Here is a 22,565-nt window from a genome sequence, read left to right as displayed (position 1 = left end):
GCTTCTAGCACGGACATGTGACTCCTTGGAGTTTCTGGGGGACTGGGGCAGGGGCAGACACCTCTAGGCTCTGTGTAAAGTTTAGAGTTCTCAACTCTCAGAGAAGCCTTTTGGGAAAGACGACTGCAGAGGAGGTAGATGGGCAGAATGGGCAGAGCCAGCATTTGTGGGGGGGGTGGGGGGGCTGGTCTTGGTGGTGGAGGAGATTGCAGGCGGTGGTTAGGCCAAGGGATCTGGTGGTACTGAGGTGTCACTCAAGTCCATAGATAACCCCCTCCTGGGCCACCCCAGGACCAGGGCCTCGCCCTGCTGCCCCCTCTCTGGGAGACAGCCTTACGCGTACACAGACAAGCCACAGTTAGTGCATACGTGCCCCCAGGCACACACACCCATGCAAAGGCCAGAGGACCGAGGCGCCCCATGGATTTGCACACACAGGCACAACCTTATCACCCATGTGTCCCATTCACAAGGCCCCACCAGCAGGCACGTCTGCCTGCTGCTTATACAGGGGCAGCCCTAGGTGTGCGGACACCGGGAGCCTTCAGACCAGAAAGCAGAGACGCCAGTGTGCGTGTCCCGGGCCAGGACTCCCACCTCACAAAGGCCAGGATCCCCAAAGGCTCAGCCCCAGAAGGGCGCCCAGCAGCGTCACGCCGCCGCCGCCGCCGCCGGCTCCTGCGTCCTGCCCGGTGGGAAGGAGGCCCGGGGGAAGCCCCGATTCCAGCGGGCAGGGGGCCCTCCTCCCGGCTCGACCCGGCCCTGAGCCCCGGCCGACCGGCCCAGGCCGCGCTCCGGGCAGGCCGCGCGCGTGTCCGGGCAGAGGGCGGCCATCCGGAGCCGGAGTCCCCCCTGCCGTCCCCCCATCTCTCCTTCCCTCGCCGAAGCACCACCAGCACCAAATGGCAAAGCGCCTCTCCCCGCGCAGGGAGAGATGCGCCGCGGCCGGCGGGACGGGCTCGGCGGCCCCCCCACCACGGCGCCCGGGCGGGCGGCGGCCGGGCGCTGGGGGGCTCTTCCCGGCCCGCGGCCGCCCTCCCTCGCCCTGGCCCGCCCGGCAACCGGGCAGCGGCGGGAGCGGGGCCGGAGCCGGCCCGGGCATGCGCACTGCGGCCTCCCTCCCGGTGAAGGTCAGCCCAGGGCCTAGCTGCAGGACTCAAAGACGGCGGGGGGAGGCGGAGGAGGGAGGAGGGATGCAGCGGAGAGACTTAACTCCTTCCCTGCGGGAGGAGGGCCACCGAGGCTGGGGCCGGAGCCCGGAGTCCCACCCTCCCGCCTTCTGTGGAGGTCCGGCAGGCGGGCGCACAGCTCAGGGGGAGGGGGAGATGGGGGAGGGGGAGAAGGGGGGGCGGGATGGAAAGAAGGAGGCTAGGAAAGGAGGGAAGCCGGGAAGGGGAGAGGGAGGAAGGCGAGGGTGGAACAAAGGAAACCAGACTGAAGGGAGAGACCTCTTTCCGCCGCCCCCTTTCCCCTATATCCCCAGCAATGAAGCGTTCCTTAGTGGCATGAAATTACTCTCACAGACTGGGGTGTGTGTGTGTGTGTGTGTGTGTGAGAGAGAGAGAGAGAGAGAGAGAGAGAGAGAGAGAGAGAGAGTGAGAGAGAGAGATTGGGAGAGGGAGAGAGAGAATGAAGTGAGACCACCTGGAGCTTTCAGGCTGAGGCCCCCTGGTTCCTGTGTTCTGGTCCATCCCTAAACGCAGCCCTCACTTTCTCCTCTAGTCACTAAACCCCAGGGCATGCCAGGGGGCCCAGAGGCAGCCCTGATCCAGCCTACCTGCCTGGCCCAAGTCCCAGGCCCCCAGGGAACCTTGGCTAGACCTTAGGGCCCGGCCCAGCCCCCAGGGCTGGGTGAAGGGCTGTCTGCACTTCAACCCCCACCTCTGGTGAGGGGCTTCCTCCAGCCAGACAGGACATTGGCCGACCAGACCAGGGGCATCATGGCACAGTCCTCCCCCTCCTCCTGGCTCCCCACCCTGCTCTTCCCAGGCCAGAGTAGCGCCCGGCTCCTCCCTCCTTGCCTGAGAATATTCCTGTGCCCAGGGCCATCCTCTGCTACTACCAGAGGGGCTGTCTGTCTCTGTGTGACTTTGCCTTTCTGTGTGTTTTGCAAACACACACGAGAGACAAGTAGAATAGAAAGCAGCAAAAAAAAAAAAATGGAAAAGAAAAAAAAGTAGGATGCCCAAACCAGCATGTGACCTTGGGCAAGTCACTGTACCTCCCTGTCCCTCAGGGAGTGAAGCGCTGGGTTTCTGGGGCCCAGAAGGAAGGCCCATTTTGGATTCACAGCCAGTTTTCTCTCACTCCCCTCAGGGCCACCGTTAATCAGGTGGTTTCGTGTATTGAATAGCAAAAAATGAGCCACACTGGCCTGGACCCCATTCGGGTGAGGGTGGGGTCGGTCTGTGGGGTGGTGTTTATAGGGGATCCTGATGGGGGCTATAACCCCCCAGCCCCAGCTCCCACAGCCTAGAGGGTGGAACACGGGGTGGGGGGTGGGAGTGGCGGCAAGGCAGGTAGGTGTCCATCCCCACTTCCCACCCATCTTCCTCTGGACCAACACCGGCCTGTCTGGCTCGATTCAGGGACAAAAGCAAGAGGCATCGGAGGCCTCTGGATTGCCAAGACTGCAAGCAGCAGGGAGCCTCTCCTCTCTTCCTTTCTTCCTCGGGGAGCCTAGGTACCTACCTCGCTCCACCAGCCCGGGGAGACCAACCCATCCGCATACTCTCCCGGTGCGGCTGCAGCCATCACTCCCGCCCTGCAGCTCCCAGAGCCCAGCCACCCTCTCTCATGGCAGACAGGAGCCCCGTCCCGGTGCTTCTGAGTCTCTCCTCTTTCTGCCGCAGCTCGGGGCTCCCTCCTGACCAGCGCCAGGATAACCTCCTGGTGGTAAGCAGCCCAGCCCTCACCCCAGCAAGCTGCGGAGGCCTCAGCTCCTGCTCTGACCAGGTGGTCACAGGCGTTTCTGCGAACCACTGCATTCTGAGGTCTGGGAAGTCACCTGAGTGAAAAAAACTGAATACAAAAAAAGATTCATCTGTACTTCCTTGAAGAATTATTTGGGGAAATTAAGCCAAGGGGCAGCATCCATGGAAGCCACCCAGGGGCCTGGTCGCCCCGGTGTCTTTAACTCCACTAGGAGGCAAGGGTGAGCCCCGCTCACAGGGCCTGAAAGGGCACTGTCTACTCTGCCTCCTCCCCTCCTGACGCAATGCTGCCTCTGCCCTGGTGTCCCCTGGGGGCGCCTGCCTGCCTGTCATGGTGACCTTCGCCCCACTGTGTCCATCAGGCGCCACGGAAAGGCCCAGACTCCCCTCAACTCCTGCACCCGAGGCTCCCCGAGGCTCTGTGGCCCCCTCATCTGCTGCCACCTCCCGCCCACCTGAGCCCTTCTGTGTGTGTGTGTGTGTGTGTGTGTGTGGGATCTGTCAGAAGGAAAACAGCCAACACACGTGGCCACTTCTGTGAACACCCCTTTTGCTTTCTTGTGACAGAAGCTGGGCTTCTCGCTGAGTAACCCCCCCAAACCCTCCGTGCAGGGGGCAGTGGTTTTCCCAGAGTCCCCCGCCACTGGCCGTGAGATGCGTCGGGACCCTGCTTGCCCCTCGATGCTGCTTCCAGACCCCAGGCTTTGCATCTCACCCCCACACGTGGCGCCTTCTTTTCTGCAGCGTTCTAGCTCCCGGCTCCCAGTCGCTCCCTCTGTCACCCCTGACCTCTTCCTGCTGCTCTTCCGGATCCTCACGGACAGTGCTTCCCACACCTCAGGGCTCTGGGTTCCTTGGCCGCCTCTCCTCCAGCGATCCTACACCCTCTAGTCACTCACGCCAGCATCGCCTCTTGGACCCTGTCGTTCCAGCACCTGCAGCCCCACCCCCAATCTCAGTCCTAAGCACCTCACTCTCTGACCACCATCTCCTTTCTGTCCAGCTCCCTGACCCCTAAAGCCTGTGACAGCACTGGAACCGCGGGTCCGTTTCTCTGACCCGCACCCCTCATCACAACCACAGTCCCTGACGTTTACTCTTTTTTATTTTTAGTTATGATGAAACACACATAACGTAAAATTTACCATTTTAACCTCCCTTGCGTATACTCTTGACTCCCTTACTTAAGAGTTAAACCGGGCTTCACCAATTCCTCCCCTGCACCCCAGGATCTTAACGTGGCTGGAGAGACACACCACCGCCCTGACCTGCTCTCACTGTCATTTCCGGAGCTCAGACTTCCACTGGCCTCATCCTGTCCCTCTTTCTCTAGACCATTTAGGTCCTTTCCCACTCCCACTCCCCTGTGTGAGTTTTCCACATCTTCTCCCTCCTCCAACCTCCAGCTCCTCCTCCCCCCTCCCCCTCACTCCCAGCTGATGCCTTTACTTCTCACTTCCCTGAGAAAACAGATGCTTGGGAAGAACTTTCAGAGATTCCCACCACATCCTCCCACCTCCCAGCAACTCTCTCCCCTGGTTCCTACTGCTGAGTTATCTATGCTCCGATCTAAAGCCGGCCATCCCCTCGCCTATGAGCTCCTGTCCCCTCTGCCCACTGCACTCGAGGGCATGGCTCCTGCAGTTCTCTCCCACACCATCACATCATCAGCGCAGCTCTGTCTCCTGGATTACTCCAATCAGCATGCGAAAGTACTGTCACCTTCCCTGTATGAGAAATGCTCACATAACCTGCTTATCCCATCGGTTACTGCCCAGTTGCAATAACATTTCTCAAAAGTGTTGTCTATGTTTGCTGTCTCAGTTCTCCTTGAATTCCAATCCCTCTAGGCGCACATCTCACTGGTCCACTGAAAACACTCAGGGCCACCACTGCTGACCCACATCGCCAAACACAACCATCAGTCCTCAGGCATCATCTTGCTTCACCAGCTACACATCCCACACAGTCGATCATTCTCTCTTTTTTTAAATACTCTCTTCCCTTGACTCATAGGACACTTCCCTCTTCTGGTTTTCTTCCTGCCTCCCTGGCTGCTCCTTCTCAGTCTCCTTGGCCATACAGCCCTCCTTCCCTCTCAGGGTGGGGCTTCCGGGGCTGGTCTTTGGTCCTCTTCACTGCTTTACAATCATTCCTTCAAGTGAGGCATGGATGCAGTCATCCATCATCCAATCTCAGGGTTTTAAATACCTTCTGTATGTTGACAATTCCCAAGTTTTCCTCCAGCCCGTTTTCTCTCCCCGTCCTTAGACTCATGTATCCAGTTGTCTACTCACATCCTGTCAGTGGCACCTGGATCTGTAACAGATACGCCCACAATGAAACTCCTGCTCTCCCACCTCAACCTCGGCTCGCTACCCATAGTCCTCACCCTCCTTCCAACTGCTCCGGCCCACAACCTTGGCACCATCCTGGGATCCTGTCTTTTGCGCACATCCACATCCAATCAGAAAGCAAGTCCTGTTGACTCTGGACCCAGAATCCAACCCCTTCTCACCTCTGCACTACTACCACTCTGTCCAATCCATGAAAAATGAATAGCTTGTTTCCAACCTGGCCCCCAACCCTCTATTCTCAACATTCAACCAGGATGGTCCTTTAGAAAAGGGAGGCAGATGGTATCACTTCTGCATGAAACCCTCCCCAGGCTCCCATCTCATTGAGAGTGAGGGCCAGGTCCTGCAGGTCCTAGAACCCAGGCCCATGCCACTCCCTGCTCCCTCGGGGTCCTCACCTTGGGCATCTCCCTCACTCTTCTCTCCGCCCCAGTCTCTGGCCTCCTCGTGGTTTTTCAGGAATTCCAGGCACTCGCAGCCTTGGGACTTGGAGCCTGCTGTTCCCTCTGCCAGGAACATTGTTCCTCCAGCTAACACTGTCGCCTCCCTAAAGTCTTTGTTCAAATGTCCCCTTCTCAACGGGGCACTGTCTGTCCACCCTATTAGAAGCCTCAGCCTCCCCCTCCCCTGCATGCTCCTTATCTCTTTCATTCTGCTGGACTTCCTCCCACAGTCCTGCACACCTTCCTCCATCCTATATAACCTACTTACTTATTACGTTTAGCGTTTCTCTTCTCTTTCCCCCATTAGAATGCATGCTCCCCAACGGCAGGGATCTTTATGTCTTGTTTGTGGATAAATCCTAAGTATCTGGCACATGGTAGAGACCCCAATATCTCAAAGGTGTGGGTAAAGAGAACCCACTCCAAGTCTACTCAGGATTTCCAGTGTGCTTCCAAACACTGGGTGATGTTACAAGCCATGCTCACATTTCATAGGATTAATAAAACATCAACTGGGGACGTCTCTGGTGGCGCAGTGGTTAAGAATCCTCCTGCCAATGCAGGGGACACGGGTTCAATTCCTGGTCCAGAAAGATTCCACCTGCCACAGAACAACTAAGCCCATGCGCCACAACTACTGAGCCTGCGTGCTGCAACTACTGAAGCCTCTGCGCCTGGAGCCCGTGCTCTGCAACAAGAGAAGCCACCCCAATGGGAAGCTTGTGCACTGCAACGAAGAGTAGCTGCCACTCGCTGCAAGTAGAGAAAGCCCTGCGCACAGCAACGAAGACCCAACACAGCCAAAAAAATAAAGTTCTCTTAAAAAAAAAAAAATCATCTCAAGCACTGTCACACACATTAGCCTGTCTAACTGACAGAGACCCTATCGGGTGGGGGCTGGGATTCCCATTCTAAACATAGGCAAAGGAGGCTCTAAGAAGCTGTGTGACCTGCCGAAAGTCGCTGTGCTGTCCCAGGCTGGGGCTGGGACTGCAGATCGGGTCTCCCAACCTCAAGGTCCCTGGCTTCTCTCCTTCATCTCAATCTGCATCTCTGATGTCCCCTCATGGAGTGCCTGCCTGCTGGGGATACACACATACACACACCCTTCCACCTTCCCCAAACACCTGCTTTTTAAAGAAGGAAATCAAGATTCCCAGAGGCCTGCGCATTTAAGCTGAATTACCCTCAATTATGTTTTAAAATACACTCCCCAAAATCTCAAGCAGATTGTTTCAAACACTGGGAATATAAATTCTAAAAAATTGGCCATCAAGGTGTCTAAAATAAATGTCAACGTGTTGGAGGAAGTTGTGTTAGGTCCTGTGTAAGAATTACCTTTTAGCCAAAACATGAATCCCAGTTAAACTCTGAAGAAGCCCCTGGCTCATCGCTCCTGTGGGTGGATCACTGGGCCGCTCAGGGGCTTCTTCTGGCCGGACAGATGGACACACACGTGTGCACCCGTGGAACTCCTGGGTGGGACCCATGCACAAGGTTGCCACGTCGGCATGCCTCCCTGTCCTCTGGGAGCCACCCTAGGTGCTTCCTTTGGGAACACGTGGTTACCTGCCCACAGGCCATGGGCTGCCCCAGTGCCACCTCGTCCTGCCTTCCTGGTACCACTCGGTGGCCATAGGTCTGGAGAACACAGAGGGCCCAACCTGCCCTAAGAAGGGTGGAGAAATGATCCGAGCAAAAGGCAAAAGTCTCCATCTATATGCAGAGGGCCCCAGGCTTCTTGGGGAACCAGACAAAAGCATGTGGGATTGCAAGGAGACAGTCTGTGAGGCCTGCCTGTGACCTAGGATTTCACGGTCAAAGCCAGGCTCGGCCTCTCCTGTGTCCCCACACAGCATACCCTGGAAGTCTCTGGGGCTCAAACAGCTGTGGTGACGACCAAGCGGCCTCACGAAGACTCACCATGCAGCAGGCAGGGGTGGGGGTGGGAGGAGTCAGAGTGAGGTGGTCTCAGGGCCTGGACCTGCTCAGTGCATCACTCCTGGGTTCTGCAAACCTCTGTAACAAGGCCAGCTGGTGCCCCCCACCCACCTACCTGTATAATGAATCCCCTCCAGGTAGCCCCTCAGTCTGCCCTGACCCTGGGCAGCTGCCTTGGGCATCAAGCCAGGCTGTCGTGGGCCAGGGCTGTGACAACAGGGCCTTACTGCCCTGTCCACTGCTCCAGATCTTCTGGAGTCAATGTCCTTCCCCAGGCCCTGAACCCACTGCCCTGGGTGGGGTCTCTGTATGCTTCATGGTGTGATGGCTCTGAGCTTGAACTCAAGAACCGGGCCTCTCAACCCTGGCACTGTTGACATTTTGGGGCTGGATAATTTTTTTTTTCTTTTCGGCCGCAGCATGCAGCACGTGGGACTTTAATTCCCAGACCAGGGATCGAGTCCGAGCCCCCTGCATTGGAAGCAGAGAGTCTTAACCACTGGACCACCAGGGAAGTCCCGTGGATAATTCTTTATTGTGGGGGCCATCTCACGTATCGAATGATGCTAGCAGCATCCCTGGCCTCTATCCAGTAAATTCTACCAGCACGCTCCTCTCCCCATCCCTGGCATTGTCCTTCGTCCCTGGAGGGTGAAATTGCCCAGGGTTGAGAACCACTGCTCTAGAGTCAGACAGTCTTGCATTCATGCCTGGCTCAGGCTCTGGGTGACCATAACCTTGGATGAGTCACTTGACCTCTCTGAGCCTCATCTTCCCCATCTATGAGACACGGAATATTTCACCTGACTCACAGGTGGATGTGAGGATTAAAATGAGGTCATGTGAGGACTTTCCCGGATGTCCAATGGTTAAGACGCTGCACTTCCACTGCAGAGGGCACAGGTTCGATCCCTGGTTGGGGAACTGAGATCCTGCATCCCTCAAGGTGCGGCCAAAAATAAATGAGGTCACGTATGCAGACTCTAGCACAGCATCTGGCCCAGCCTAAACCCTTAACGAATCGCCTGCTACGACTACCTTCCGATGCTAAGCCTGCTGGACCCTGCGGGCTTGGCGGCCGCTGCTCTGCCTTACCTCTGGGTCCTGGTGGTCCTGCTGCCCACCAACCCCCAGCCAGGGGACTAGTGAAAACAGGAGCCCTCGGAGCCCTTCGGCCGCAGGCTGCCCCAAATGCCACGGAGGGTACCCGTGAGGGGTCGCCTGGGATGTTATTCATAGTGGCCAATCACAGTGGCTCTGGGAGCCAGAGCGGAGCCTGCATTCTGCCCAAACCACTGGAAGCTTCCTTGAGCAGGGAATGGCCACCATCAGCGGCCTGAGTATCCAGGGTGGGTCTCACATGAGAAGCCTGTGTAGAAACTTGGTTAGGGGGAGGGCTGCAGGAAAGGAGGAGGGGGCACACTGAGAAGCCACCACGGCAGTGAGTCAGCTGGAGGGAAACCTAAGAAGAATTCATAAGGCCACTTGTCGGGCCCAGGGAAGCTGAGGTTTGGGAGCTGCTGACGGAGGCGTCCGAAGGAAAAGCGGGGCCTCCTCCCCACGCCCGTCCCCGCCCCTCCACGTGTTTAGTGAGCACCTATTATGTGACCATCTTGTGCAAAGTGCCGCTGGTTCGCACACTGGACACAGCCACAGCCCTCGGGACTCTGGGTTTGAGGACCTAATAGGGACTGATGGGGCTGAAGGCGTGGACAGGCTGGGAGATGCAGAAGCTCACTCAGCTCCTGCCCGGGGAATGACCACGCTGCGGCGTGAGGAGGGAAGAGTGGAGGACCAGCGTGCCCCGCTCCAGAGCTCTGGGCTTCCTTAGGGGAAAGAGAGGCAAACGCCGCAACAGCAGCCATGCCCGAGGGTGATGGTGGAATCGGTGAGTTTCTGGGAGCTGCGTCCAAGCCCTGGCAGAGGCAGCGGGGGCGCCAGGGCTGAGCCGCAGCAGCAGGGCTGCCCGTGGGCCGGCTGTAGGCAGACCGCTGACCGGGGCACACGTGTCTGTGGAACAGAAGCACTGGAGGCCTCCCTCCAGCTCCACGTGTTCCCAGCAGAGCAAAGCTGGAGCCAGGTGTGGAGCTGGTGTCCCAGCAGCCAAGGGGCCTGAGGCAGTCCACGGGGGTTCTGGCCACCCAGAGCTCGTCTTCTCCCTCCTCATCAGACGTGACTCCACATTCTGAGGGCAGCTCTCGAAGTCCCTCTGTTATGGGTGGATGGTGTGTTCCCCACCCACCGCCCCGAGTCTGTTGGGAGTCCTAACCCCAGTACTTCAGAATGCGATCTTATTCGGAGACAGGGTCTTTTTTTTTTTTTTTTTTAAAGACTTTTTTTTTTGGCACACGGGCTTAGTTGCTCCGCGGCATGTGGGATCTTCCTGGAGCTGGGATCGAACCCGTGACCTCTGCATTGGCAGGCTGATTCTTAACCACTGCGCCACCTACGAAGCCCGGGAGACAGGGTCTTTAAGGAGGGAATCAAGTTAAAATGAGGTGGGTCACTAGGGTGACCCTAATCCAATACGACTGGTGTCATAACATCGAGAGGTCAGGGCAGAGACAGACACACACAGAGGGAAGACAACGTGAGGAGACACAGGCAGAAGACGGCCGTCCACAAGCCACAGAGGCTGGAAGCAGAGCCTTGCCCCACAGCCCTCGGAGGGAACCAACCCTGCCCACACCTTGATCTCAGGCTTCAGTCTCCGGAACTGTGAGACAACATTTCCACTGTCAAAGCCGCCCAGTCTGGCACTTGGTTATGGCAGGTCCAGCAAACTAATCCTCCCCCGACACTGTTCCTCACTACTCCTCGCTGGTCCAAACCCCATCCAGGCCCTCCCCGCACGTCCTCTGGTTTGCCTGAAGCCACAGAACGCGGGTTGCTCAGAACAACGTGCTCAGAATAAACAAGGATCAGAGTTTATAGATTCATCTGCAATAGATGGATTTAAAAATATTTAAAAAATAATAAAATAAAGAAGGACCTACGATACAGCACAGGGAACTACATTCAATATTCTGTGATAAACCCTGGTGGAAAAGAATATGAAAAAGACGGGAACTCCCTGGTGGTCCAGCGGTTAGGACTCCATGCTTTCACTGCCGAGGGCCAGGTTCAATCCCTGGTCAGGGAACCAAGATGCCATAAGCTGTGTGGCATGGCCAAAAGAAAAAAAAAAAGAATATGAAAACAAATGTGTATGTATGCATAATTGAATCACTTTGCTGGACAGCAGAAATTAACACAACATTGTAAATCAACTATACTCCAATAAAAAGATGTAAAAAAACGAACAACCACAGTGTGCTCATGAGCACAACACATGGCAGAACCTGGGGCTGGGAAGACCTGGGTTTGAGTCTTTATTTCACCACCTACTGATAGGAGGACAAAAGTGTCAACCTCTCTGAGCCTCAGTCTATTCATCTCTAAAATGGGTACAGCATCATCACCCCTCTCACTGCGTTATTGTGAGTAGCAAAACAGAAACGAGAGGATGTATGTGAAGACTGTCTTTAAGTCACGGAGGACTGAATGAAATCCTCACTGTTTTTAATATTACCACTCTTTGGCAAACTCCCATCCTACTTTAGACTTGTACTGAACTTCCTGTCCAGGAAAAACTTGATTCTCTTTCTACTTTGTGACAAAACATGTCTCCCCATCCCATCCTTGCAGAGCTGCCCTTTTTGGACTCAAGAATATTCCTCTTGTAAGAATTAAACGGTCATTCCAGCTTGAGAGCTCTTGGATCTCAATTCTCTCATCCTGTGCATCACTCATAAATCCAGTGAGCGTGACTTTCTTTGTTCATCCAAGTCTTTACTGAATGTATGGAAAAAGGCACCAGGGCAAAGCCCTCTCTCCAAACGATCTACACCCCTTGGGATTAGTCTTCAACTGGCAGCAAATTTACTCCATCGTAGCAACATCCCGTGATGTGCTGCGGCAGCGTCACATCGGTAGTCTAAGATCAGCTATGGCAGGAGAACTTACACCATGGAAATCAGCAAATGATACAAGTCAGATTTCAGCTCCCCTTTCCCACCCTGTCAAGAGCCAGTTGTTGAGCAGTCCCCAGCACGCCCCTGCGTTCAGGCCACGTGTATGCGTCGTCCGCAAGGTACTGGGAGAGGCTTTGTCCACCGCCTGCAAGTTAACACGTATATCTTTATGGAGCTTAACAGCCTACAGAATAGTTCAATATTCATGATTTAATTTGGTTCTTTCAATCCCCCAAGCAGTGAAAGGGCTGGGTATTATTAGCATACCCATTTTAAAGATGGTGAACACAAGGCTAAGGACGGACTCAGAGCCAGACAGCCAACTAGTATCAAAGGGGCTCACACCCCATGTTCTGATCTCAAGGTCAGCGTGCTTTTCTGCTCACCATCTGACTGCCCCACCGCTGGTTGTCAAAAGCGCCCTGAATTCCCTCAGCAGCCACTGCTCTGGGTTTACAACATGGACAAGAGAGAATCTCCGAGAGCCCTGGCCCTTCTCATTAGTAGCACATCCCCGAGTACTGATGAGGGATGCTTCCTTACTTGGGAGAGGGTCCTCATGTGTTTGACAAGACTCTGCATTTTGTTTATAATTCATCGATGACAAGGGGCCACCCAAAGTGACAGCAACTCTTCCTGCAGTGTGTCTCAAACTGGGGCCCACTGAGAAACACTGATTTGGGGTTCAGTTTAGCCCGAAGGCTAAAAGAGATGACAGGTGACAGCTGATGGGGCAAAGAAAGCTCAGGGTGGGCGCGGCCGATTGAGAAAGCCAGACAGGTTTCACTTAACCCACAGGACGTCTTAAATACTTTTACAAAGCTTAAAAATGGGAAGATCTCATCTAAAAAGCCAGATTCCCAGAATCCCTCAAAATGCTGGAAATCCGGCAACACAGATGGAGTTGAGGGGCTGTCACTTTTTGAAGGGGCATGAGCTCTGCAATCCACCGCACCCCCATTCCCTATTTTAGGTGTTGAACCTCTCATGCCCCTAGGGGCCCAGCAACCGATGGGAAGAAGTGGTGCGGCCCTGGTGCACAGTGACCAGCCTCGGACCTGGGCCTCAGAGCTGGGGTGAATGGGGGACGCTGGGGCCCGTATAAAGGTCTGGCTGCTCTGCCCTTTGAGGGCCGAGGTCTGGGTCACGGCACTTCTGAGGATGCGGTGGGCAGACCCCAGCTGGGACTCTTCCCCGACCATTGGGAAGCTTCTTAACCTCTCTGCACCTCAGTTTCTCATCTTAAAGTGGTGACTATAATAACAGTTAGCTCCCAGTGCCGTGGTGAGGATAAATCAGTTAAACCATATGAAACTCTTAAAACTGCAATAAGCCCTCAGTCATCACTGGCTGTTACGGTTCTGGCCCCAGCCCACTTCCCTTCCCTTCCCTTCCCCTTCCCGAAGCAGTCTCAGGCACTGCCAAGGACGTGATGGCTCCTGGGGGGGCAGTCTCAACAGATGGGGGGGTCGACCACCCAGGGCGCACAGTTTTGAAAGGGTTTCTAAGACTGGGTTTTCTCCTGAAGGAAGAGGCCTGGGTAAAATGGGGGATGGGGTGGTAACGTCGGGGTTCGGGGGGAAACTGAGGCAAGGAGCAACAGCGAGACGATGCTTCCTGCTGCTGGGGGAGGGGTGGAGTTGGGTTTGCAGGCGGAGCTAGAGCTCAGCTTCCCCTCCCTCCACTCGGGCCCCACCCCCACAGGCAGGACCTTCCGCCACTCCTGCAGCACCTCCTCTAAGCCCACCCACCTGGGCCCCTGCTGTCGATTCAGCTGCTGAGACCGGATGGAATCTGTTTACAGCCCAGGAGACATGGAGGACCACAGGGCTCTCTCCTGGGCTCCACTAACTCACTTTTTTTTTTTTTTTCCAACTAAAATCGTCATTAAAGGCCAAGAAGGCAGGCCTCGCAAACACACCGATTGCATCAGGCTGGTCGGTGAGCAGCTGTCTGGAAAGAGGGCGAACCGCTCACAAGGTAACTGCCTCTGAGTTCTCAGAACCAGAGATGAGCTTCTCGCTTGTGGGTGGAAAGCCCCCGGGCTTCTCGCTGACTCTAGCCTTCCTGAGACAACGGTGTCAGTGAGGACAGCGGGCTGGGCTGGAGTCTAGGGAGACACTGGTCACCACGGCCAGTGCTTCTAGGGTCTACAGATGACACCTGGAGCAGGGACAGCGCCCAGCATCACATGTTAATCCACGTGGTGAGGAGGGGTGCTCCTGTCATCCACAGCGTGCGGGGCTCGTGCTGCGTGCTCGGTCGTCAGCATCCCACTGAGTCTTTATAGACGGGGTACTACGTCCTGTCTTAGGAGGAGACACCGAGGCTGAGAACTGAGTGCCTCTGTCCACGTCGACCTCGCAGGTAAAGGGCAGAGCTCAACCTCTAAGGAGGCCTATCTGGGCAGCCCCACCTCTGTCCAGCTCTCCCAATGGGCGCCAAGATCTGCGCAGCCTGCACGGGCCCCCAGGTAAGGAACATCTGAAGAGGCCAGAGGTGGATGTTCCCAAGAGCAGAGCAAGGGCGCGAAGGAGCACTGCCTCCAAGTGTCTGGAGGTGGTCAAATGCCATGGAAGCAGAGGGGTTCATTCTCTGTAACTCAAGGGCAAGACCAAGGTCACAGGGAGGAAGAGCCTCCCTCACCACAAGAACAACTGAAGAGGGGATGGACTTCCCTGATTATGGTGAATAGGTCCTACTGGAGAGGGACTGCCGGGGCGGGGGCCGAGAGCACCGGCACAGAGCAGCTCATGTGTCAGCGGGTCAAGGTGAGCATGCAAGAAGGGCCCACCCTCCCGTCCTAGGGGTGTAGAGAGGGCGGGGCCAACAGTACAGCGGTATCTCAGGCCCCTTTTAGCATCAGCCCCAGAGCCACCTTCTCCCCTCCATGCCTCATTCACCTGCTCCTTCATTCAGAAACAGGGAGTTGGTTCCCCGGTGGTCCTGTGGTTAAGACTCCACGCTTTCACTGCCGTGGCACGGATTCAACCCCTGGTCGGGGAACTAAGGTCCCCTCAAGCTGCACGGCCAAAAAAAAGAATATATATATGTTTCTTGAAGAAGACAAAGGCAGTCTGTGCCTTTAAGGAGCACGGCAATGACATACTTAATTTTTGGTTCACACTGCAAGACGCAAGAAGGTGGGACCTCGGGATGGGAGAAAGTGTCCCTGGAAGAAGTGGTATTTAAGTCAAGACTTGCATGATGTGCATACTTAGGCAGGTGAAGGGAGCTGGAAGGGTGCTGCACGCAAAGGCAACCGCATATGTGAAGCCCTCGAGGAAACGGAAGATGCAGTACATCACGTCTGTGTTACAAGAAGCCCATTTGGCTACTCTGGTGGGCTGGGGGTGGGGGCAGGGGGCCAGACCCTGTGCAGGGCACCAGCTGTCATCCAGGCAGAAGACCACCACAGTCTGGACTGGCGTGGTGACGTGGGGAACGAGAAGTGGATGGAATTTGAGCTGTGTCTAGGAAATAAAATAAAATAAAACGACTGTCCTGATGGAGAGAGCAGGAAGGGGTAGGGTCAAAGGCCACTCCCAAGTCTGAACTTGAGCTTTGATGTCACTGCCCAGCAATGTGGATGGCCCCACCCCATTGCAAAGGGGACCCTGCTCTCTTATTGTCACGTGTTCACAAGGAAACGTCCACTCTATTCTTCAGGAGTCAAGACTCTGGAATAATCCTTTGCCGCCTCACCCCACCCCTCTTCCCCTTGGGAGGGGCTGTCTAATGAGGTGGTGAAGGTCTGACACCTTCTGGACAAGTTCCTCTCCTGGGCCAGGAGGAGGCGAAATCACGGCTGTGCCCCGTGGCCTGCCTTCCCCTTTAGGGGAGTCTGCTGACAGCAGCTGCCCACGTCCTCCTGTTAACTTGCGCCAGGGAAGCAAACGCAGGTTAGGGTGTCGGGTCCACCTTCTACATCTGGGCTTCAGGTTCAGGCTTGTTTCTTCAGTTCACCTTTCCCTGCCATAAAGTGGATAAATCCCGGCCATCTGTGTCTAGTGTTCAGTGGGTTCAGGACCTGGGGGTAAGGTGTGTGACTCGTCCCTCCCTATACCCAAGCTCACCTACTGGGCACATCTGCTGATCAAGGTCTTTATTTTCCTATGAGGATAATCCCCTTACCCCAAGAATGTATTGATAACTCTGTACTTGATTCCTGATTTTTTTTGGCACATGGGCTTAGTTGCTCCACGGCATGTGGGATCTTCCTGGAGCTGGGATCGAACCCATGACCTCTGCATTGACAGGCGGATTCTTAACCACTGCGCCACCTAGGAAGCCCCTGATTCCTGATTTTAAATAAGCTTTCCTGCTGCACAATCTTCATTGGAAACTTTGTTGTAAATATTAACAGGAGATGCATTCTTCTAATTATCCTCAATTTTATCTTTGGATCAAGCACAGTCAGCGATATTTGTGCGGCCGTGCGGTATCCTGTCAGCCCTGGGCGTAGCCCGAGGAAACTGCTGTGGAATTGCTGAGGACATTTCTCAACTTGTCACACAGTATGCCCCTCATGTCACCACACAGGAGACACGTCTCGGGGTCTCAGGGCCAGAAATCACCGTCTTTGGCGGGGGTGGGGGGTGGGAGGGGGCAAATGGTCTGATTTTTGTCTTACAGGCAGTGTAACCGCTCCTGTGTCCCCGCTGTGGGAGGGGCTCCGGGCCTCACGGTTTGCTTGTTGTCTGGTAACCTCATCCTTGGCTGCAGCCTCCTTTCCCTACCCTGCGTTCCTCTGTCCCGAGCTCCTCACTATGTGCGTCTCTGCCAACTACCTCAAGCTCTGTTGGAATGGAGTACATCTTCCCGCATCTTTTCTCCCCAACCCCCCCCCCACCCCCCAGCCACAGCATGCCTTCCTCACTCCGAGCCCCAGAACGTTCTTCAGTCTGGAAGGAAGGTCCACATGGGAGATGACCCAAGTCTGTAAATTCCAGTAAAGCATCCGTGGCCACGTACTCATGAGACAGTTTCTCAAATTTCTTGGAAGTGAGTTTGGGGCACAGAGAAATGGGTTTCAGTCAAGAGATCGGCCAGGCTGAGATGTGCAGCTGTGCCCCCATGGGGTCCCTGCAAGGCACCGAGGGTCTGCATATCCCGCGCGGCCACAAGAGCCGCCCAAAGCCCCCTTCATTTGAGTGCCCCCCAGAGCAGGCTAGACCCCCGGCGCAGGGATTCAGGAGGGCTCAGAATCCAGCCAAAGCGGAGGGCCATTTGCTCACCATGCACGTCTGCGGCTCTGTGTGCCCCGATGCCACCTCCCCCCGGTGCCACCTCTGCCACTTAACGCTCACTCACAACGTGCTCTCACTTGCAATCACACCGCGGGCACGTGGGGCGAAGACAGCCTCCAGCTGCCGCACGCCTGGCCCGCACCACACGCCCGCGCCGTCTAGACACCAGCCTGGCCCGTCAGTATCCAAATGACAGCACGTGCCCAGGCCGGGCGTCAAAGCCGGCTCCCCGCCCAGGACTGCACGCGGAATGAAAGCCAATTTTATGTTAATGTGACTCCAAAATAAAATGCCAGAAACCTCCCCCAGCACCTCATCTCTCACCGCCTTCATCACACGGGGCAGTCGGGACTCCCGACTCCCCCGGAACCCTAGACTGAAGCCTCGACTCACCTTGTGATCAGGGCCACTCAGGGACCAGGTGTCACTAAGATGTACTCACTGCTCCCAGAGCCTCCCGACCCCCCAGTCTTCTCAAGCCTCCCCTCCACCCCCACCCCCCGACCCCTGCAGGTGGATCACCTCCTTTGGGCAAGGCCTGGAACAGCCCAGGGCACCCACCTACTGCTGCTGGGGAGCCCGTCAGGGCTTATCTCAGTGCACCCCAAGTCAGCTGCAATTTACAAGCATTCACCACATGGGGGCCTGGCTCTGCTGTACCCCCCAGGGACCTCAGCTGCCTCCCCATCAGCCAGCACCCATCCCCTGCCCCGTTTGACCTGGCCTCTACCTTCAAACACGTCAGAACTTTACAGCTGCCCGGGAAGAATGTATCTAGTACATTAGCTCACACCTTTTCTCTAGGAGTCTGCATTTAAAAGCCAACCCCACAAGCTAAGGAACACTTTCGCACTTAACCTAGGGCGCTGGTTAGGTTGTGGGGCAGTGGGTCGGACCTTTGTCTGGGGGCCTTGATGAACTGCACGTGTTTCCGTGGCGACCAGCACCAGGTGATGGTCTCTCTGCCATCCGGTGCTGCTCATCTCTGGGCCAGCCAGGTTCCCCCTGCCCCTGTGCCCTGGGCACAACCTATCGGAGGGGTGCAGGCAGAGAGGGGGCAGGGCTGCCCTGGCCTTCAGAGCAGCCCAGGCAGGAAAGCAAGTGCCTCTGCCCCTTCTGAGGGAGGAGAAGCTGAGAAAAGCGCTCTCATTCAGCCCACCCGCTGCCCCTGCATCCCCAGCCTACCCCACCGTCCTGTTCTCCGAAAGCCTACTTCAAATTGCCCCTAGGCAGGGCTTTCCTGATGTCTCTCCTCCGAACCCGGAGGCTGTCAGAACCCAGAGGCTGAATCATCTGCTCTGGCACTTCCTGTGGGATGGCCAAGTCTACTCCCCCTGCTGCACTGCCGGCCTGAGGGCGGGGACTGGGTCCCTCACACCTCCAGGGCCAGGACAGACAGCATCCAATCTGTTGCCAGGTGACTCCCACCGGCCAGAGTGATGGGTGGGGCTGGGTGGGCAGAGCTCAGACCAGGCTACAGGCTTCAGACCCAGCTCCAACCCCTCCCCACAGATGGATGGGGCTCTGGAGGCAGGTGGCCTTTCCACGCGGTGCCTCAGCGCTTCCTTCTGGACCAGGGGCACCGACGTGGGACTAGCCAGGCTGTCCTCCTCTCACACTGCCAGGAGGAGGCTCAGGAGGGTCCAACGCACGTGCAATGGGCCCGAGAGTGCCTCTGAGCCTGAGGCCTGCCCAGTGGCAGTGCAGGACGGGCTGCCACCAGAGGCCCTACAACAGGAGGCCACCACCACCCCTCCTGCCCCAAACAAACCCCTGCCCGGGGCCCAGAAGGCTTTCAGATGTTTACCATGGCATGTTTAGGGGTAGGTTTCTAGAGGCCGTTGTGCCAGGGCTCAGCGGGTTCCTCCCAGCTGGCAGAGAGCATGTGTGCCCGTGGTGGGGGTTGTGTGCACACACGTGTACTCACACACAGATGAGGGGCCAGGAGGTGTGTGTCTGGGGGCCTGGGGGTGGGCACGAAGTGCAACAGCCAGACCCCAGACCATTTTCACATGAACCAAACATCTGGTTTCAGGCTCACTTGTCCCTGGCTCCGACAGCTTTGAGAGGCAGGGCACGGGGACGGCAGGAGGTGAGGGGACCTGAGCAAGAGGGAGGGCGAAGGTGGGGGCAGCTGGCAGCAGGGTCTGGGCAGAGGCTCCAGCTGTCCGAGGGGATGAGAAGGGGCACCGCCCGGGTGCAGATGGGGGCAGCAGTGCCAAGAAGGGGCCATGGAGTGTGGCCAGGGGCCAAGAGCCGGCAGCTCTCAGCGGCCCCTGGGCTCCTGCTCCTGGGCAGGTGAGGGAGGCAGCGCCTACCTGTACCACGGCGGGCGGGGGCTGAAGGCCTGGGGTCATCGGTGGCTGCGTCCTGCAGCCGGGGAGTCATCCAGTGCCCCCTCGGCGCCCGGGCCCAGAGCCTACCGTGCCTGCAGCACCAAGGGCCATTCTGAGGAGCACCTGAAAGGAGAGGGCAGTGCGAGGGGTGGGCAGACCCTGGGCCCCAGAAGCAGACTCCCTGTGGGCCCGAGGAGGCTGGGAAAGAAGCCTGAGGGGCCTGCTCTGTGGACTCACTCCCTGGCACGGTCTGAGGAAGGCAGGAGGTGTGCCGGAAGGGACCAGGGGGCAGGCGAGGACCAGCCCGGCTGGGTGGCACGAGGAGGAGCATGGGGGTGGGAAAAGCGTGAGTGCAGGAAGCAGTCGGAGGCCAGGGCCTGCAGGACAGAGCTAGACGGAGGAGAGCAGAGGACCCAGGCAGAGTCCAGGCCCTGGCAGGGCAGGCAAATCTGGGGGCCTTGGCAAGAGTTGGAGGAGGACCATCAGCCAGGTTGGGACCTGGATGACTTCTGGACTCAGGGACATCCCGAAGGAATCCTGGGGGTGGCCAGCAGGTAGCGCTGACTTGCTCTGTACTCTGCCCAGCTCAACCTGAATCCTCCCTGTGTGCACAGCCTGCTTTCACCCCCAAGCAAGAGCAGGACAGCTATGGCCAAGGGTCAGAACCCAACATGCCGGCTGAAGTCCCTGGGCAGATGGTGGGGTGTGGGGGATGGGCGGGCAGTTCGGTAGGTATGGGGTCAGGGGGCTTGAGAGCAGTTCAGGGTCATGTGTAGGTGGTGTTGGCCAGAGGGCAACTCTGAGAAGGTGAGGAGGAAGGGGAGGCAATGAGAGGAGGAAGATGCCAACAGGGGAGAGGTTACCAGCCCAGGGTAAGGAAGAAGTGCCCTGCAGGAAGCTGGGAGACAGAGGGACAATCTGAATGGGAGTGAGGTGTCCAAGCAAGAAGGTGCCAAGTGGAGACAGGGCAGGTGCCAGGCGGTGGGGAGGAAGGGAGATGTCAGGCAGGGGAAGGAGGGCAGGTGCCAGGCAGGAGGGGGGAGGGGAGGTGCCAGGCAGGGGGGAGGTGCCAGACACAAGGGAGGAAGGGTGGTGCCAGGCAGGGGGGAGGTGCCAGGCACGGGGGAGGAGGGAGAGGATGCCAGTCAGGAGCAGGATGGGAACTGCTAGGCAGGGAGGAGGTGACAGGCGATAGGAAGGAGGGAGGGTGGCAGACATGAGGGAGGAGAGGAGGGTAACAGGCAGGAGGGTGCCAGGCAAAGGAAAAGAGGGAAAATGCAGGAGAGGGAGAATGGGAGGGTACCAGGTAGGGGAAGGAGGGAAAGATGCCAGGCAGGGGGAGGGGGGGAGAATCAGAGAGGAGGCCGGATGGGAGTTTGCCAGTCATGGAAGAGGTGCAAGAAGGGGAGGGCGGGGAGATGCCGGGCAGGGGGAGGCCAAGAGTCAGGAGTGGGGGGAGAGATCAGGAGAGGAGGGGGGAGGAAGAAGCCAGCAGGGAGAAGGGGGTGCCAGGTAAGGGGAAGGTGCCAGGTAAGAGGAAGGGGCCAAGAAGGGAAAAGAAGGGAGGTGCCAGGCAAGGGGAGGAGGGGGGAGATGCCAGACGGGGGGGTGGGGGTGGGGTGGGGAAGGGATGCCAGGCAGGCGGGAGGCGAGGAGATACCAGGCAGGGGGGAGGAGGGATGCCAGGCAAGGCAAGGAGGGGTGATGCCAACAGAAGCAAGACGGGTACTGCCAAGCAGGGAGGGCCGGGGCCCCGGCGCAGCGCGGCCGGGCGGCGTCTCCTCCAAGGGCCTGGGGACCGCGCGGCGCGGGTCGCTCACCTGCTCCCCCGGGACCCCGGCCCGGAGCGCGGCCGCTCGCTCCCCGCTCGGCGCTCGGCTCGGCCCGGCGCCTGCGCCGCTGCAGCCCGGAGCGGGGGAGGCGCAGGGAGCGTCTGCAAAGAGCGAGGAGCTTAATAATGAGTTAGGGATCAGAGCAGGCAGCGTCGCCCCATCCACCCGAGAGTGTGGTCGCCAGGCTAGGAGCACCGCGGCGCACCCCGGCCGGGCCCTCTGTGATCTTCAGTCTGTACACAGATGTGCCTTCGGTCCGTAGATGCAGCTACACGCCCGCGGATTCACACAGACCGTCGGAGCATCGATGTGACCGCAGGCGTTACCTACTGTAGGACCACACACACACACACACACACACCCCGTGGGTGGGAGGGGGCTTCGGTTCCACTCCAGGTTCAGGGACAGGCTCTGACCGATGCCCCCCACCCCACTATGCACTGGGACACTCATGGTCTAATCTGGGTCCTCCCAGCTTTACAGGTCCTCCCTGTCCCTGCAGGGGCGCTGGCAACGGAGAGAAGCCCTTTCCCGGGACGTCCAGCCGGACGAGCGGCTCTAGTCACTCCACCGGTTCTCTGTCTCTGTGAATCTGACGGCTCTGAGTACCTCACATAAATGAAATCATCAGTATTTGTCCTTACGTGACTGGCTGATTTCACTCAGCATAAGGTCCTCAAGGTTCACCCATGCTGCAGCCTGTGTCAGAATTTCCTTCCTTTTAAGGCTGAAGAAGAGTCTGTTGTCTGTAACAGAGAAAGACAAACATCATATGCTGTCACTTGTATGTGGAATCTTAAAAATGATACAAGTGAACTTACTTACAAAACAGAAATAGGCTCACAGACAGAGAAAACCAACTATGGTTACCAAAGGGGAAAGGGGGTGGGGATTAGGAGTTTGGGATTAGCAAATACACACAACTATATATAAAATTCGGTCATCTGTGAGTGAGACCTGAGGTTGTTCACTGTAGTATTACTTGAATACCAAGAATTTGGAAACGTCTAAATGTTCATCAACAGGTGACAGAGTAAATATATCATGACAAGTGTAAACAGGTGACAAGATAAATACATCATTCAATGGATCTATCAAACAGTAGGGAAACCCTCTGTGTACTGATAGAGAAGGATAGAGAAGGATCTCAGAGACGGGACAAGAGAATAAAAGGAAAATGTGCAGAGCAGTGTGTAAATCGTGCTGACGTGTGTGTTTGTGTGTGCGCATGGATATACACACACACACACAGTCCTCTGGAAGGATACAGGAGAAACTGGGCACAGCAGTTGCCTCTGGTGAGGGGCTGGAGGACAGGGTGGCAGGACATTTACTTTCCACTGTGTTTTCTTTTGCAACTCTTGAATGTAGAATATTTGACCCATTCAAAAAATAAGTTAAAGTTTACAAAAATCATCTATATCATCTTTTAGACTTTCAATATTTTCTGAGCATCCACTA

General features: G+C 56.8%; 1 protein-coding gene across 3 annotated transcripts in view; it reads right to left on the bottom strand.

Moving 5' to 3' along the window:
• The window catches only part of SMARCD3 (SWI/SNF related, matrix associated, actin dependent regulator of chromatin, subfamily d, member 3), a 32,881-nt gene extending 11,758 nt beyond the window's left edge, over nt 1-21,123 (bottom strand). The window contains exons 1-2 of one of the 3 annotated variants that reach the window (XM_057731290.1): nt 21,093-21,123; nt 19,255-19,395 (exon numbers count right to left, since the gene is read on the bottom strand). In XM_057731290.1, coding sequence (XP_057587273.1) covers nt 19,255-19,293 — 39 coding nt within the window. In that variant the 5' untranslated portion in view covers nt 19,294-19,395; nt 21,093-21,123. Of the gene's footprint in view, nt 1-5,144; nt 5,592-19,254; nt 19,437-21,092 lie in introns of those variants that run through there. The other 2 variants (XM_057731291.1, XM_057731288.1) reach the window with 2 other exon arrangements.
• Between the last annotated feature and the right edge of the window lie 1,442 nt (nt 21,124-22,565).

This window comes from Hippopotamus amphibius, chromosome 4 (genome assembly GCF_030028045.1).
Source record: "Hippopotamus amphibius kiboko isolate mHipAmp2 chromosome 4, mHipAmp2.hap2, whole genome shotgun sequence".
Taxonomy (NCBI): Eukaryota; Metazoa; Chordata; class Mammalia; order Artiodactyla; family Hippopotamidae; genus Hippopotamus; species Hippopotamus amphibius.
Note: the sequence above shows the minus strand (reverse complement) of the source record. Positions and strands in the feature narration are given on the sequence as shown.